The sequence below is a fragment of the Nansenia antarctica genome (assembly GCF_963989245.1).
Source record: "Nansenia antarctica genome assembly, chromosome: 3".
NCBI classification, from domain to species: Eukaryota; Metazoa; Chordata; class Actinopteri; order Argentiniformes; family Microstomatidae; genus Nansenia; species Nansenia antarctica.
Genome location: NC_137688.1, coordinates 79,294,137 through 79,313,077, shown reverse-complemented (window position 1 = coordinate 79,313,077; position 18,941 = coordinate 79,294,137). Strand labels below are relative to the sequence as shown.

The 18,941-nt window shown below is 43.0% G+C and overlaps 1 protein-coding gene across 4 annotated transcripts in view; it reads right to left on the bottom strand.

Annotated features, from left to right (window-relative positions):
• Nucleotides 1-8,453: 8,453 nt before the first annotated feature.
• Nucleotides 8,454-18,941, bottom strand: part of nlgn4xa (neuroligin 4 X-linked a) — a gene marked incomplete at its 3' end in the record, with an annotated part of 82,698 nt that continues 72,210 nt past the window's right edge. For 3 of the 4 annotated variants that reach the window (XM_080525371.1, XM_080525370.1, XM_080525372.1), the window contains 2 exons: nt 15,191-15,980; nt 8,454-9,348 (listed from right to left, as the gene is read on the bottom strand). In XM_080525371.1, the coding sequence (XP_080381497.1) occupies nt 8,454-9,348; nt 15,191-15,980 (1,685 nt within the window). Of the gene's footprint in view, nt 9,349-15,190; nt 15,995-18,941 lie in introns of all 4 variants that reach the window. The other variant, XM_080525373.1, reaches the window with a different exon arrangement.

Below are 18,941 nucleotides of genomic sequence, written 5' to 3'. Positions count from 1 at the left end.
AATGGTATGTGAACAGAGAGAGTTTTGGATGACAACTGAGGTCTTATTCTGTGAGAATGAGAACTTCTTCATTTGGATTCTGTACACACTGACTACCAGTTGTGGAATTATATTTAGCAGTAGCGATATTCGGAGTCTGGGCCAGTTCTTATGCTCTCTGCGCGATGCAGGACAGCTGGGAAAGGAGACGGATCAGCGAATCTTCAGGCTTCTACTCACACTTACCACGACCCGGTACTTTCCATGGAATTATACATGGTCGTGACCAGGGTAATTCGAATTTCCCTGGTCAGTCGCGTTCACACCGACCCGGGAAATTCCATAGAATCTACTTTTCACAGTACGTGTGAAAGGGGCTTAATTCAGGCGACACAGATAATGCTAGAGTCATGTGCCTATTGTAAGACGATGAAGCCTTCACATAATATAGAATTAAGGCTACTGCTGAATTTCTTTATTTTATTTAACCTTTATTTAACCAGGCAAACATGTAAGAACAAATTCTTATTTACAAATGCAGCCTGACCAAAAATCAATACCTCTTTGTGTGTGTGTGTGTGTGTGTGTGGGGGGGTGGGTGTGGGGGTGGGAAGCTACAATAAAACACGGTTAAATAATTTACAACAATAAAACACTGGCAAATACAGATGCATTAAAATACTAACAGTCAGAGAGAGGGGAGAGAGAAGGAGGAGGTAGGGGAGAGGAAGAGCAGAGGTGAGGGATAGCGGGGGGAGTGGAGCAGGGGTACTTAAAATGAGGCAGTGATGGGTTATGGAATGGGTGAGAGACGGTGATCAGCAGGTGCATTGATCGACTATGGTTCGATGCAGGATTTGTTTGAAAGCAGCGAGTGAGGTGAGGGCGGTGAGTTTGAGGGTGTTCTGTAAGCTGTTCCAGTCGTGTGCTGCAGCGAACCGGAAAGCGCTGCGACCGACAACGGTACGGGCTTTGGGGATGGTGAGTCGGACAAGATCGCTGGATCTTAGAACGATGACGGGGCGGTGAGAGAGGTGCAGAAGGGATGAGAGGTAGAGAGGTGTTTTGCAGAGTATGGTTCTGTAGATAAGATGAAGCCAGTGACAGAGCCGTCTGCTGTGAAGAGATGTCCAGTCTACAAGGGTCACTGTGGTGAGTTGTGAAAGGCGCACCAGTGGCAAAACGAGTGATGGAGTGTGTCGAGTTTCCTGAGGGCAGACTGAGATGCCATCCTAGATGGTATCGCCATAGTTGAATATGGGCAGGATGGTCATCTTGACAAGGGTATGTTTGGCTGCACGGGTGAAAGAGGCCTTGTTCCGGTATAAAAAGCGTAGGCGAGCTTTGACTTTTGTCTGCAGGTGACATGAATGGTACCATAAAACAACAGCTGTATTCCTACTGCCTGTGTATAGAATACAATGAGCAGCCTCTCATTTGCAATAGCTCATCTTACTGCTACAGAATTGCAATGAGGAGAACTTGTTCTCACTAAATAAATACATTTCTCCCTCCATGGTAAGACAGCAATATATTTGAACCCAACCTGAGCGTATAGTAGCTTATGTTGCACGAGCTGAAGATCCCTAAGAGGATCGAAGACAGGTAATTACAGATTTCTGGTCCTGCAAATTGAAGTCAGTCACCGAGAGCACAGTCTATCAGATCTGAAAGTATTGCAAATGTAACACAGTGTGAAAAGAGAAAACATCACAACCTCAACCTCATAAAGGTTTGTAAATGTGTTTTAGCGGCCTATTTTCTGGCAATAGATCATCATGCATCTAAGCGATAAGTTATGTAAGTGTCCTCATAGCATAGTGAGCCTAATGCATATATGTATATACATATATATCTATATATACTTTTTTTTAACCATAACGTACCTGGGTTGATGCTGAACTGCAGCGAAAGCACTGTGCCTGGGGGCTGAATAATTTAGGAAGGGAGGAAGGGAAACCTCCAAAAGTTTCCCAGCAGGTTCATGGTTAATACAGTACGCATGCTTTCATTAGGAGGACCATTCAGACCTGTGTACCTCTGCAATAATGTTGGTACGACGTACAGTAAAATAAATAGTGATGGTACTCCGTACCAGCAAAAAAAAAAATCATTAAAAAAAACATCAACTCTTTGACTGCCAGCCATGTTCCAATCTCTAAAACCCCCAAATAATAAATGTAGACACTCTCACTCCCCTCAGTAATACATGTAATCTTCATTTAGAAACAGACCCCTGTGCCTCGGCTATGGTTGTCTGAAACGTTGGGTAACCGCAACGGCACTAAGTTGCAGGTGGCGACGTGTCACGTGCTGAGCCACAGTGGTGAAGTTTCCCCACACAGTGGTTGCCTACCTGTGAATAGAGAGAGTGCAGGGTCAATGACTAGGGATCATTATAAACATATGCATCTTCTGCAGCCCATTAACACTAGAACAGCCGTGCCTTTTTTACCTACTAAAAGAGCCGCCTCGGGGGTCAAATGGCAAATTGACAATGCTCAAGCCGCTATTTACACACGACCACTAGTTGGCCGCTTGTAAATTAGCCTGCTTCCTACACAGAAAAACGCCAAAATAGCTTTATACTAGCTTATCCTGATGTGATTTTGAAAATGTAAAGATACTGGGTGGTAGAACGCACATATGTATCTAGGAAAAGTCATGAAAGGAGGGTCCTGAAATTTGTAATTTTGCAAAGATATAAACATTTTCTTTACTCACAGGGGCTGTTCTAGTGTTAGTATTGTATTATACATCCTTGGATGGAATAGCGTATACAGCCTTCAATGGAGCAACTTAAGTGTAGTACTGTATAACCAAAGCAAAATAATAAAAAAAGATAGGTTACCTTTGGAAAATGTGTTTTATCTATAGCAGCATTACAAATGTTAGGCTAATGTTATGTGCTCAACAGTGTCTATATGCTTGGTCAATGAGGGACATTGAAACAACAAGTAAATACATGCTCGTAATACATTGCACTCAACTGAGGCAGTTAGAATTGGGTTGTGCGCCTTGTTGTAAGTAAGAGGATAACCCAAACTGAAACACAACTGTGAACATTTCAAACCTGCAAACTGCAACACTTTAAATGAATGTGCAATAACACTATGTGCAATATGACAACCCTCTGGTACATAAGGTTCAGAGATAGGAAATGTTAGGATATGTATAGCATAGCATAGAGTACAGCACAGTGTTTTATTTGTATAGTATAGTATAGTGGATAGTGTACATAGACTTTATTTATGTAAACCAGCTCTTTTCCCTTCTCGTTTTTATTTTTTTTTCCTAGCACCAGGGGAGCCACCCCTCCCAAATGTCGTTGTTTGGTACCTGTACTATAGCAATGACAATAAAGACCATTCATTCATTCATTCATCCAAACACAGAATAAGTATAGTATTTGCTCTATTTCCCTTCATGTCTTAGTTTGAATGAAATAAATAAAATAATTGTACCAAAAACCCCACAACATTTGTATGGAGTATACAATACAATGCAGCACGTTTAAATTGATAAGCTTTTTATAACAGTAATTCTAGGTTAAAACTGTCATGTATAGTAGATGTCAACATGATCATACAATCATACCAAGATCCAGCTATGCTAAAACCATGTTACTGAATTCCCGAAAGGCAGAGAAATATTACATTTGGTTTGGCAAGAGATCCCTGTCATACTGTGTGTTATTAAAATGACCTTGAGGGAAGGGATGAATGATTGAATTTGTTTGCCTGAGACAGACCCTTTGCATTTGGTGAGTAACCCAATTTCTGTTGCATCTGCTAGGCCAGTGAAAAGTTGTTCTCTGTGCTCTTGTCATCCTAAGGTCCGCTATAAATCATAGCCACCATGTTATCCCATGACGGAAATGGCAACAATAATCTCAGCAGACACCTTTTGTCCTACATAGTATACTCACATTGTTAACTCAGACTATGTGCATGTATACAATTAATAGATTATGATCATTTAATTATTTAGTCAGACAGTACTAGACAGTTCATTATGTTGCTCTATACCGGTACTGTATGCTAACAGTGTAAATACTCTAGTAATAAAATAAGGCATAGAGGAAATACTAATAATAATAAGTACAGAATGAACCAACAGAACCTAGATTGTAGACATGTAGCTGCTGTCACTTACAGGTTATTGTTTGAACTGCTATATAATCAATCAATCAATCAAATGTATTTATATAGCACATTTAAACATGACACTTGTCAACCAAAGTGCTTTACAGTAAAAGTACTCCTAAAGTGTAAATAAACAGAAAAATAACCAACAGAGGAACAGAACAACACGTAAAAAAACAAAACAAGGCAGGAGTCAGGGTGAGTCAGGGAACGCTAAGGAATACAAGTGAGCTTTGAGCTTAGATTCAAAGGACTCGATGGAGGGGGCAAATTTGATGGTCAGGGGCTGCGACAGCAAAAGCACGCCCCCCCTAGACTTGAGGTCTATATACGTATAGAAGCTGTCATTAAACATGGATGAGTGACATAATAGGAAAACACTATACACTTTAAGACTCTATACATTAAAGGATCAAAGACCGACCAGAAAGCCTAATATTATATGACCCTCACTCTGGATACAGAGAGACGGAGGGGCAGGCTGGTGGAGGTAGAATTTGGAGGACAGGTTCAACGTAATAAACCGTTCAACGCATCACAATGAGCCTGTCCTCCCGATTCCCTCCTCCGCCAGCCTCCCCTGGATGAGATCCATGGCAAAAACAGCTTAGTGTGCAAGATGGCAGCGCATCTGCTCTGTAGTCAGGCAGACACTCTCATGACATAATTACATTTCATCCAAAAAGTGTTTTCCCATTCATTTATTCACTCTCTCTCGCCATTTGCATTTTCTATTTATGTATACGTTTAATTGACTGGTATTAGTCACATCTTGTTGTGATGAGACAGTAGTCGAACGTGAAAATATTGAGAGAAATTAGCACATTAGAGAGACTCAGCTGCCCTCCCAGATGCTGAAAGCTTTCCACATTAGTCCTGCTCAGCCTCTCACTGACCGAGCTGGGCAGCCATTTTCAAGTTTCAAAGCAGAATGCTTCTAACCTTACTGCTTTCTACCCATCAAATCAATGCAACAAGGAATCTGGAATCTACAAAAAGGGCACCTGGCACACACACACACACACACACACACACACACACACACCTACTTATCAAACTTATTATCTGACTTATCAACAGCAGGCAGGTGGTTGTTATGTGGGTGTGTGTTTGTTATGAAGAAGCCATTCCTGCTAGAACAAATAAATGCAGATGGATTGAATGAGTCACATCACTCTGTTTGGCTTTCAGCATGACATTAGACCCCATTTACAAAGAGGGAAATGAATGCCGCAAATTCCTACCAGTCCCTTTCCACAGACAGAAAGAGAAAATTATTGACAAGACCGAGTGTGGAAAAAGGGACAATATTTCAATTTTCTAAATAAATGCACGAAAAGTAAAGGAATCTCTCAAGGCCATTATCATTATCTTGGTGGGGTCTGCAGAGATGAGCGTTCCTCTCCACTTAACTGTTCAGCATATATATTGGCTCTGAAGATTTCATATTCATCTATTAGGGGTCTTGCCACCTAGGGAAAAAATGCAATCAACTGACTTCGATGCTGAGGTATTTACCTGCATCTTAATTCTTGTTTAGAAAAAAAACATCAGCATAGAGGAGGGGTGTTGCTATGGCTCTGTAAGAGTAGCAGTGGGCTTTGTGTGTCCTCCTCAAGAGGTACTCCAACCCCTCCCTAATCCCTGGCCACTCTTATTTGGTCCGCTACCTTGTCACCGCGGTGATCGATAGGCCACGGTAATGGCTGCCTGGAGAGCGGCACACTTGAATGACAGTGCTGGGGGCCCAGTGACTGATGGAATGCCGCTGCCAGCCTAATTAACTTCCAGTCCAGTCTTGAGTATTCATGCTCGGTCACCCCTACCCCATTACCGCTAGCATAAACAACATGCCAATTAGAAGGCCTGGGTTACACACACTCACTCTGCTCTGTTTGCATTCAACTGTCTTCACTTCAGACGGGATATCAGTCACAACGTCGGGTTTAAACAGAACCTGTTGATCAGAACACATGGATGGAAGGGTCTCGTCACTCAGAGAAAGTTTTCGGCCGTGTCTTTGTCAGCCCTTTGCACTGCACTACGAAGGGCTAGAAATGTCGAGAGGTTGTATAGAGATCTCCTGCGCCTCAGTAGCTGTGTGTATAACTATTAAAGATTTCGATTTTGCCCCCTGTCACTTACGTTTTAAGTCAAAAGCTAATGTGCTTGGGTTGTTTGAAGAAGGATCAATACATCGAACAGTGGGGAAGGAGGAGGTGGCATCGCAATGCAATTTTTATTCAATACAGGATGCAAAGCCCACATATGAAAATCACGAGAGACCTTGTAAATCTATGGCAGCAATATAACATTTAACTCATAAGTGTGTCCATGGTTTCCCTTATTGAGCAGAACAGCGATCTGCAAATCTTGTAAGAGTCACTGAATTTGTCCATGCAAGCAAAACTATTTGCAGATGCAATTAAACATTTCGATGTTTAAAGTATTAGATTGCTAGTGTTGATCAACTCTAAGTTGATAACTACTGTACATGCAACATATTGTGAAGCAGAGCATATCTGCATCTTGACAAAGCAGACACCAGTAGAGGAATAGCAAAGAGATATCAATCTATATGGAAATGCACGTCTTCATTGTGTTCGATAGCAAACCGAGAAGATGCTGAGATCTTATTCATTAGCAAAGTCAATCATTGTAAAGTCCTGCATGTCATGTGTAAAACGCACGCACGCACACACACACACACACACACACACACACACACACACACACACACACACACACACACACACACACACACACACACACACACATGCGTGCACACGCACTCACGCAAAGAGTGAGAGAGTGAAAGAGATACACACACAAAAAACATCCTAGATGCCATTTTAGAAAATACTGTGATATTTTATTAAAAATGCTGCAGAAAAGTTTTATACAGGTGTCCAGCCAGAAATATCATCTATCACTTAAGGCAAAACCGCAAACAATGTAAGACAAACTAAATAATTTCAAATCCTACATTAAAACCCTTGGTAACAGTTGAGGGACCAAAGGGAAGGATATATCTTTCATTGAATTTACAAATGTAGCTTTATAAACCTCTTTATATGTTCTTGCTTTGTAGTTTTTTTTTCTGTAATAGGATGCAGAACTGAAATAATCTGGGTTAATGGTTACTTTTTTATTGTATTTATTATTCTTATTAATATCAATTTCATTACTATTATTTACACTCATTTACTTTGAGTTGAAACCCAAAATATCACAAGCCTGGCACAATACTTTACATATTGCTAGCATATGACAATTTGAAATATCTAACATATACTTCTTTACAAACATATCCAACTAATATTGATACAAAAATCCACTGCCTTTTTTCTAAATAATACATTGCTGGTCACATTTGAAGCTCAGGCAGTGTTGAGATCGCTAGACATAAAAAGACTGCAAATAAAACGATTAAAAGCAGAACAAGATGAACCATGTGAGGGAAAGGGACCCACAGGATCAAAACACATTTTTAGACAGAATACCGTCAGCAAATGTCGATTGTAAAGCTGTATTCAGACATGCAATGTGTCAGGAATGGACACAAATAAACACACACTACATAAAAAGGGTTGTCTTGATGCCGAGTATGCTCCCCAAAATATTAGTGTTTGGATTTTTTTCTACCATGAAAACTATGAAACACAGATTTTTAATTGAAAAATGGATCATGTCTGATACTGAATATATATACACACACCTCAATAGAAAGCACAAGCTTTAAAAAGCCATATTTTTAACTCAAAACAACAATAGAAGCTCTTTTAATTTATTTTTATTTTAGCTCACAACTATATACTGTTTTTTTTGTTCTGTTTTTTTTTTGTTCTTTTTTTTTTTACAAAGTGTCAAATACATTTCAGGCTGGGGAGTTTTGTTTAGTCAGTAAAACACATGGATCATCTTTACCAATGCAGAATGGTCTTTCAGTGGTGAATTGTAAATTGTCATGTCCTATGATGTACTTTATGGCACAAAAAGCTTTTTGAGTAATCCATGTCATCACTGCCTTCACCCTTCATGTCTATTCTAAAGCAAGTTCTCACTGGTCTCCAGGTGTTCTTTTGGTAAATCTCTCCAATCCTCTCAAAAAGCTTAACTCCAAATACATTATTACTATAGTAACATTCACTTAACAAGTTCATATTTGACTTTGATATACTCTTCAAGAAGGTAGCAAAATAGCATCTCGTCCACAGATGAGTCTGTGTTAAACACTTGTGTTCTCATGTTCACGTTTTTTGTCCGACATACCTTGGGGATCACAGAGCCTCAGAGACGGCGGGGGGTGTGGTCCTCCTCATGACAGAGCTATACCCTGGTGGTGGAGTGTCCGTGGGGCAGATTGGTACTGTTTTGACTGCCGCCGAAGGTGTTGAAGTTGTGCAGAGGCTGCATCCCAGCCAGGGAGTTGGGGATCATGGTGATGGTGCTGGGCGTCATGAGGGGGATGTCATCTGGCGACCGGCGCAGGGTGAGGGTGTAGTCGGGTGGGCAGGTGAGGCGTAGCGTGTCGTGGGTCTGGAGGGACTCGCACTCGTGGTGGTGCTCGTGCTCCAGCTGCTGCTGCTTCATCTGCAGTGACATCAGCTCCTCGCTCTGCAGGTGGCCGATGTCGTTGGCGTTGGCCGCCACGTTGGCGGGGGCGGAGTTGCGCTGCGGGCTCTGCCCGCGCCGGTTCGACTCATGCCGCCTCTTGTCCTTCTTGTAGTAGAGGGCGGCGAAGGCCAGGATGTTGAGGAAGAGCAGCGAGGCGCCCACGGCGATGGTGACGCTCAGCTCGGTGGAATAGTCCCGCTTGGTCTCGATGACGACAGCCGATTCGTCGGTGAGATCGCCGCCGCCCTTGCGCTGGTCGGTCGTCTGTTTGGTGTTGGCAGGCGGCACTCCGGGGTGGCGAGTGGTCGAAGGCCAAGTCTTCCCGGGGAAACGCTTGGTGTAGGGGAACGGGGTCGTGTCCTGCGGCGGGATCTTGGTGGTGGTGGAGACGTATTGGAACAGCTCGTTGATGTTGTGGAGGTGGGGCACCAGCTCCAGCCAGAAGGCGACCTTGGTGGCGCGGTAGTGGTCCCTGACCCGGGGCTTCAGGCCGATGTGGAGGTAGAGCTGGTCCTTGGGGTTGTACTTGGACCAGGCCACCTCTTCAAACCGGTTGGGCTTCGTGTGGATGAACTTTGTATCCTGAGGTACCGGCTGGTTGGGATCTCTGAAAATTAAGGGAATAAGAAAAAATAGATTTAGTTTAGAAACGTAATAAATGATCAAATAACTATATTATACATTTCCATTATGGTATTCTAAGGCCCAATCCCAATATACCCCTTTCCCCTACCACTTAGCCCAATTTTCCGTTTTGCACATTTACACATAGGAGTAGTTGGGTTAGTGGGGTAGGGCCAAGTGGTAGAGCTACATGGCCCTCAAAATGTAGTTTTTTCAGAGGCACACTCAAAACTGAGTGTTATGAGAAATCTCCCAGAATGCCTTACGACTCATCGATAAGCAACACAAGAAACCCAACACATGTAATTATTTTCTTTGTTAATATAGATTTTAAAAATATAATAGACATTGTATTATCATAGTTTAATGTCGTTTCAATGTATTATAGATATTTTCTGTATAACAAGTCGAAAAGTGAAAGCCACTTGAAAAAGGGGGGTTGGGGTGAAAATAAGATATGGGATTGGGCCTATATGATGCTATCTTTAACTCATTCACTGCCAAGCGAGAATAACGTCACCCAAAATTCTAGGGTGCCAAAAGTTAGTTTATTCACCCCAAAATGCATATTTTATGATGCTTTGTTTTTGTAGCCAATCAAAACCTTGTTGCTAGGTAGACCTGACACCCTAGGTGGTGAGTGTTCCGGAACTCTTTGGCAGTTGGTGTCTTTGGCAGTTGGTGAGTTAAAGGTGCAGCATGTGGTTTTGTGTGTTGCTGCCCCTACTGTCCACACTGAACATTAAAACAATTACAGTTGAAATGACATTGCTATGTTTTCTAATAAAGGCAAACATTTGCATATCCTTATAAACAACCACCTCTTTGTAGCTACCTTCTGCAAAGGATTTCAACAGGATTTGGGGACTATAAAAGCCTCGTCTCAACAAAGTTGACTGGAAACAAATATTATATTACAGTTTACTCCTCCCAAGTGGGTCAACTTAATGATTTGTATCTGTAATGGACACTCCTTCTAAGAAAGCCTTCTTGTGGAAAATGTTCATTACGGTGAAAAGCAGATTTCCTCCGCAAATGGACAATAAAAATGCTCATTAAATTCACTTAAGTGCTGACTCCCGGTGCAATCAGATTGACTCATGTACACTACTTTAAATCAAAGCATTTCCCGTCTCCTATTTTAATGTCCTATGTCCCATCAGTGCAGAAAAAGCTGTACATTACTTTAATATTGCATGTTATTCTTTCCTGACGTTTTCAAGATGTGGTCGCCTAGTCTTGTGTTGTAGAATCGAGCAACTCTCTGGTGATGTTGAGCCTGTGATTTCATTAACTTTCGAGGGGCAAGGCGAGTGAAGTCCAGACAACAACCTTGGAGCTGACACTGTGGAGTGAGGGGAGGGGGAATCTGCGGCTGCATGCTGAACAGAAAGGACTCATTTTGAGTCATCCACTGCACTCAGGGCACCAGGGGACACAGTAGAGCCAGCATCTCATTGAGAGGAACTCAAATAGCAATACAGAGACATGGACGAGAGCCTGCTGATATCACAGCTCTGTCTATTGGGAGGAGTGGGGGGAGGGGGTGGCAGTTGTCTGAGGGGAGAGTTTACTTTCGATATGTTTTAGTTAATCCTGCATGACAGTGTTTCCTGCTGATGGACTGCTGTCTAATATTTTCATTACACTATACAGAACATCTAAGGATGTATTTCATTTGTAAATTGAAGGAGACAAGGAAATCATGAACAGAATATGCCTCCCTTGAAAGTAAGATTCCATTAAATACTATTTAATACTTTAAATTCAATACAAAGGTAAAATTGCACCATTTGTATATATAATTGAATCTGTACTTTTCTTTAATTTCACACTCTAAGATATAACAGATTCAGCTTTTCAATAACATTGTGAGCATAATGTTACCCAGAGAGACCATTACTCATGGTACTTGAATTCATCTCAAGCCCAGGCCAACATTCAATCCATTACAGATATAAGCTTTCTGCAATGCCTTAAATTGGATTTTATTGACCTCTAAGGAGGTAATTCTGCATTTCTGCAGGACTGTATGTCCCAGATTGAGGCAGCTGACAGTTGATTTAGAAACCTGCAAACCGTTCAGGGCTGAGAGGTCATCCAGCACACTCAAACACTGATTGAGAGGATCAAATCCCGGCCCTAATCTTATTGTGATGGCCATGAATAGGCAGTGAATATTTATGTTTTTTTCAATGTGAACATAGTCTCTTTCCACAGCCTCTCACTCTATATATCACAATGTCAGTTCCACTCAGCTGAAGAAACGGCTATTCAAATATAACAATTCTGAAATGTAGCCTACATAAAATCTAGTACTACGGTAGCCTACCCCACTATATTACATATTGGCGTTGCAAATTATCAGTAACTTTCTTTTGAACATCAATAGATTAACAGGACAGTACAGTAGGTGATGCAAAAAAATATATATTGTCTTGCCAATACAGTAGGTTGGCCACCGGTGTAACAATGTGACATTATTCACCTCAGCAAAACAACCACCAGGAGGAATCATTGAGCACAATGGATATGCTCGCAATGTAGTAGTGTGTTTAGAAACATTGTGGCCCAAATAGCTTGGCCTTGGATAAACCTACATTTAATAAACAAATCATGTCTTCATGCACATGCTAAGATGTGTCAGTGTTTACTAGGCTAGCCACACAGGTGTTAGCTTTGTTAGTAGCTTGTTTGTTTGTTTTCTGTTAGTGTGGTTTTGTTTGTTGTGTACAAATTTGTACACAAGTTATTGTGTGTGTGTGTGTGTGTTTACTACGCTAGCCAAACAAGTGTTAGCTAGCTAATGAACGGTAATGTTGTGTGGAATCAAAAATAATGATTCATTCACAAACTGTGAATGAGTTATTTGTAGTTTATATGTACTGTACCATTATCAGAGAAGGTCATTGTAGTGGGGGAAGGTGAGCGAAATTTAGCATGTATTTGGCATTATGCCATAATGCCATTGCCAATCTCTGCTGCACCTCGTATCCAACAAGTTATCTGTAGTTGCCTACAATCTGTATTTAATTGGTCTTTTTTGCCCCTGTCCGTCATATCATGTATCATAGTTGGCTACAAATTAAGTACTTTCATATAGCTGTCATATAATCATCTGTTTTCTACACCTTTTGATTCAGCTCCTGTGTGTGTACATGCTTGAGCGCCGCTCACAACAAACTCAAATAGTTTTCCATTACCAAACAAAAGTGTGACAATGTATCTAGCCACTAGAGAGAGATCATTTGAATGCCGAGCACAATACAATCTCTCTCCTCGCCTAGAATCCAATCCCACACCTCCCCGAGAACAGTAAAGTTCTTAATTCTATTAGGATTTACTTGCAAACACAGGTTTTACTGTAGCTTTTAATATACCATATTTTAGAGAACGGCGGCCGCACTCAACAATCATTTGTTGTTATCATAACAAATGTTGAATGCATGACGCCTATATGAATTTTCCAACAGATCGACTGCATAAACTTCCATCTGATCTAGGTGCGCCTTGACGACATCTGCTAGATTGTATTGTAGGTTCTCGATTCCCTAATGATGATGGTGTGAGAGTAGATAGGAGTTGGTCGCATGGCTTGGTTCTCATTAAAAAACCTGATAACCAAGCCATTCACACTCTTCATCTCTGCAATTCATGAGCTGCTACAGCAAACCGTTCTCTTTTCAAACATCCTTCACAGCTCTTGCCACCTTGTGGTGGCTTTCGGCAGCACTTAACACAATGTGTCTGTTGCAGCAGCGGCATTGAGTCGGCATTTAAGTTGACAACTTACCTGGGCTGCTCTGAGCTATCTATCTGCTCGGCTGGGGTGAGGATATTGTGTAGTGTGTCCAGGAAAGTGATGAGATGGGCACTATTGTAGGGACCAAGGGTGGAATGGAGATGGAGGACGCCATAGTGATTTTATAGCCGCCCATATGGTGATGTACCCCCCTCGCTGGCCAGGAACCTCAACAATGTCACGCTGGCCAATGACGTTCCTTCCCCGTTGTCGCCTTTTTGTGAGGTTGAAACCCACTTCATCAATGTGGTCAACCAAAGTGGCCCGAATCTCATCAGAGGCAATGGACCTATCACTAAGCCACGCCCCAAAATAGAAATTGTCCAATCATATCACAACAAGTGAGTCAGTCACTGTCAGTGAAGTCAGTCACTGTCAGTGAAGGGTTGTTTGTTTGTCTGAGTTTTCAAAGGGGGCGTGGCTTAGCGATAGGTCCATTGCTCTCCTAGGTCGTAGTCTTGGTCATCCTCTTGCTCGTCCTAGTCCTCGTCCTCGTCCTTCCTGCTCCTCCTCTTCCTCTGACTCACTCCACCTGTCTTTGCAAAGTTGGCATCCATTGTTCTCCAACAGGAGAGCTCACCTTTGGCCTGTTTATTGCTAACTGAAAAGCACTAAGTGTTTGCCCATGAGGAGTCTGGTGTGGTTGGTGGTTTGAGTTTAGCATTCTGAATGGCAGTGTTTTCCATGTGAACCCAAGAGATGTAACCACTGAAGATTGTTCCAAATTTAGAGAATTGTGTGTAGCCTAGTGTTTTGCAAAACAGTGTGGTTTAGAGCTGAAAAATGAGTGAGAAGCATGAAATGTGTTTTGCCACAGTTTTCCACTGTCAAACATGTCAGCCCTTGTTATGGTGAGTCCTGCCCTTACCCCTGTGTTACAGTGAATACGTACAGTATTTTACATTCATAACATGTGGGACATTACCCGTAGTATCACCTAAGGCTTGTTGTCCTGATAAAGACATATGGAAGTCTGCTGTAACACTATAACAACCTGTGACAGTGCTCGATGCTTCCATTCTCATTGAAATCAAGTACATACTGTACTGTAGATAGCTCTTCACATACAGGATATGAGAGTAGGCTAATACTGTAGTCCATAAAACATATGTTCCCACTGGCTCTCAATCTGTTCATACCAGAGGTAAATCCAGATGGATGAGTATGTAGTAGTCTATACCTCTTAAAGCCTAGCAGGAAAATAGGTAGACTATAAATAATCTCAAGTCTAGCCAACTGCGTTTTTGCCAGAAGCGGGTGGCACACATGCTAGCACGTATTCAGTTGCTTACAAATGTATTCAATGCGCACAGAGAGCCTGACACACAACTGCTTTGCAGATGACTGTTGAAAACATCTGCTCTGACACACACAGAGATACACACACACACACACACATACAGCAGCCCAGCCACAGCACTGGAAAGAGGGCCTTTTCGGTAGTTGGGAGAAGCCTCAATTTGGTGAGATTTGGTATTGTTTTCTGGAGTGGGAGTGACTCTTCTAAAAAATGGACTCTCTGAAAGTGATAGATTTGCCTTTGGCTGCTGCTTTGTTTGAAGCACTTACAGGAAAAGCACTTACAACACATCGATAAGCAAATGTATCCCCTGCTGAACTGGCATCAATTGTATACATGCCAACCGGAGAGAGAACGCTACAGCCTATGAAGCTGATCAAGAGTTTATTTATTCACCTTCAAATGAATGTTCAGTGTGACTGGGTCGCAAACACCCTGCTCTATAATCTCAAGGCACGGGACACAAGGACGTGATCCAAATGTCAATGCGGGGTAAACCCTTCATCAAAACCATAGCCTGTACAGGGCTGACAAACACTTTGTTGGTTTTGGCTAGTTAATGCTTGATTAGCCTACATGACCCCTGCCACCATAGACAATTCCTGATCCATGTTTGATGTGTTTTTGACAACTGCATAGTTTTAAAGATAATTGTCGTTAGAAGGAGAAAAAAAACAACAAAAAAACTCAAATTGAAAAAAATAAATAGAACAGGTAACCTACCCTGTCTTGGCAAAGTTAGTCCAGTAGGTCATGACCACAGCGCTCAGCATGACATCGTTCTTGGAGAAGTTGCAGTTGAAGAGGTCCGTGGGGCCGATCATGGGGATACCGAACACGTAGGGCACCTCGTCTCCGTGCGCCGAGTCCGCCCAGCTCGGCTTCATGTCGCTCTGGCAGTGGTGGTAGAAGGCGTAGAAGTAGGTCGGCGAGCCGTACTGGGCGTGCAGGTCCGCCGTGGCCACGGCCGGCGCCACCCACTGGTGATCCGTGAACAGCGCCACCAGGGTCTTCCTCCGCGTCTCCGGGTTCTCCTTGTCGGCCCAGTCCGTGTACATGAACTTGATGGTTTCGCGGAGAGTGTCCTTCCCCTCAGGGTAGCCGTACAGGTGGTCCACGAAGTCGGACACGGCGAAGTCAAAGTCGTTGGCCGACACGCCGTCCTCGCTGTCCACGATGCCGTCCACAAACTTGAAGCCCTCGCCCTGGTTGACGCCCAGCATGATGTCGTAGTTGAGGAACTCGCCCTGCTCCATCAGGATCTGCGGGTCGTCCGGGATGACGTCGCCGTCGATGACGGGCCCGAAGGCGATGTGGTATTTGGCGGGGGTGATGTACTGCTCGATGAGCTCCTTGTAGTTCTTGTTCTGCAGGCACTCCACCAGGTCAATGGTGTCCAGCATGTTGCAGCCCACCTTCTCGGCCAGCATGCGCGTGTACTTGGCAGGCTGGTAGTTGACGGCCCAGCTAGACAGAGCTGTGCCACTCTGGATGATGGCTTTCTGGAAGAGATCTGAGAGGGGGAAACTGATATTAGAAACAGGAATCCTGGCATAAACAAATTGCAGGTTTTTCCATGACTACAGATATTACTAGGCCACTCTTCACTATAATAGATGTGGAATTTAACTGGACATAGGAGTAGGGAGGCTACAAAAATGCAATCAATAGTAATATAAGATACAGTCTTATAACACTTTATTTCATAGTAAAAAAAGACATGGCAATAACTTTTTAATAATATCTATCTAATTGGTATCTATTCCAAAGTAATTATGGTTGAGCACCATAAGTCAGTCTACAATGAAAAGTAAAAAAAAAAGAAAAAAGAATAAACATCAAATATACTACTCTATTTACATTCTTCTCATTCTTACAAGACATGCAGCAAAAATGATGATTCAGAATACGGGCACTACATTTGTTTATTTTGCATTCAGGCCTTGGGCCATTTCTTCATCCTGAATTTTTCAAGCACAGCTTCATGATCTGCCACTCTGCAAATAGGCCATAACACACTAGCAACACTGCTTGTATATATATATTTTTTAACACATTCTATTTATACCAACGCAAAGACTGTCGTGACTCAACAAGGACGACTTGAAAAGTATGTTCCAAGCACAGCAGACATCTCCCACAAGGCCTAGTTAGCAGCAGAGTTTTTTTTTTCCCCCTCTGGTATTTGGCTATCAAAGACTATCAGTTAAACCTTGACTCAGATATTAATGTAAAGACTATACCTCTGAGTCTGACTTCCTCCTGCTCGCTGAGGCGTGCTTGTAGAACCGTAAAACAGATCATGTCCTACCCAGGCAGTAGTGAGGGCTACTGCCTCGACTAGGCCTCCCTAACAGGAATGCAGCAGCATTAACTGACAGCCCTTGTCCAACTCGTGTACAACACCAACACAGTTGATGGACTCTGCTACCAACAGGAGACCGGAGTGGAACGAGGCCTCGTCTGACCGTCTGTTGCGATCATCAGCTCATCGACTGTAACAGCTATCTCTGTCATCTGGCCTGCATCTGTTCTCACAACTGGCCTTCTCACAACTGGCCTGCTCACAACTGGCCTTCTCACAACTGGCCTTCTCACAACTGTCCTTCTCACAACTGGCCTTCTCACAACTGTCCTTCTCACAACTGTCCTTCTCACAACTGTCTTTGTCACAACTGTCCTTCTCACAACTGTCCTTCTCACAACTGTCCTTCTCACAACTGTCCTTCTCACAACTGTCCTTCTCACAACTGTCCTTCTCACAACTGTCCTTCTCACAACTGTCCTTCTCACAACTGTCCTTCTCACAACTGTCCTTCTAACAACTGTCCTTCTAACAACTGTCCTTCTCACAACTGTCCTTCTCACAACTGTCCTTCTCACAACTGTCCTTCTCACAACTGGCCTTCTCACAACTGTCTTTATCACAACTGTCCTTCTCACAACTGTCCTTCTCACAACTGTCCTCCTCACAACTGTCCTTCTCACAACTGTCCTTCTCACAACTGTCCTTCTCACAACTGTCCTTCTCACAACTGTCCTCCTCACAACTGTCCTTCTCACAACTGTCCTTCTCACAACTGTCCTTCTCACAACTGTCCTTCTCACAACTGTCCTTCTCACAACTGTCCTTCTCACAACTGTCCTTCTCACAACTGTCCTTCTCACAACTGGCCTTCTCACAACTGTCCTTCTCACAACTGTCCTTCTCACAACTGTCCTTCTCACAACTGTCCTTCTCACAACTGTCTTTATCACAACTGTCTTTATCACAACTGTCCTTCTCACAACTGTCCTTCTCACAACTGTCCTTCTCACAACTGTCCTTCTCACAACTGGCCTTCTCACAACTGTCCTTCTCACAACTGTCTTTATCACAACTGTCCTTCTCACAACTGTCCTTCTCACAACTGTCCTTCTCACAACTGTCCTTCTCACAACTGTCCTTCTCACAACTGTCCTTCTCACAACTGTCCTTCTCACAACTGTCCTTCTCACATCTGTCCTTCTCACAACTGTCCTTCTCACAACTGTCCTTCTCACAACTGTCTTTATCACAACTGTCCTTCTCACAACTGTCCTTCTCACAACTGTCCTTCTCACAACTGTCCTTCTCACAACTGTCCTTCTCACAACTGTCCTTCTCACAACTGTCCTTCTCACAACTGTCCTTCTCACAACTGTCCTTCTCACAACTGTCCTTCTCACAACTGTCCTTCTCACAACTGTCCTTCTCACAACTGTCCTTCTCACAACTGTCCTTCTCACAACTGTCCTTCTCACAACTGTCCTTCTCACAACTGTCCTTCTCACAACTGTCCTTCTCACAACTGTCCTTCTCACAACTGTCCTTCTCACAACTGTCTTTGTCACAACTGTCTTTATCACAACTGTCCTTCTCACAACTGTCTTTATCACAACTGTCCTTCTCACAACTGTCCTTCTCACAACTGTCCTTCTCACAACTGTCCTTCTCACAACTGTCCTTCTCACAACTGTCCTTCTCACAACTGTCCTTCTCACAACTGTCCTTCTCACAACTGTCTTTATCACAACTGTCTTTGTCACAACTGTCTTTGTCACAACTGTCCTTCTCACAACTGTCCTTCTCACAACTGTCCTTCTCACAACTGTCCTTCTCACAACTGTCCTTCTCACAACTGTCCTTCTCACAACTGTCTTTGTCACAACTGTCCTTCTCACAACTGTCCTTCTCACAACTGTCCTTCTCACAACTGTCCTTCTCACAACTGTCCTTCTCACAACTGTCCTTCACACAACTGTCCTTCTCACAACTGTCCTTCTCACAACTGTCCTTCTCACAACTGTCCTTCTCACAACTGTCCTTCTCACAACTGTCCTTCTCACAACTGTCCTTCTCACAACTGTCCTTCTCACAACTGTCCTTCTCACAACTGTCCTTCTCACAACTGTCCTTCTCACAACTGTCCTTCTCACAACTGTCCTTCTCACA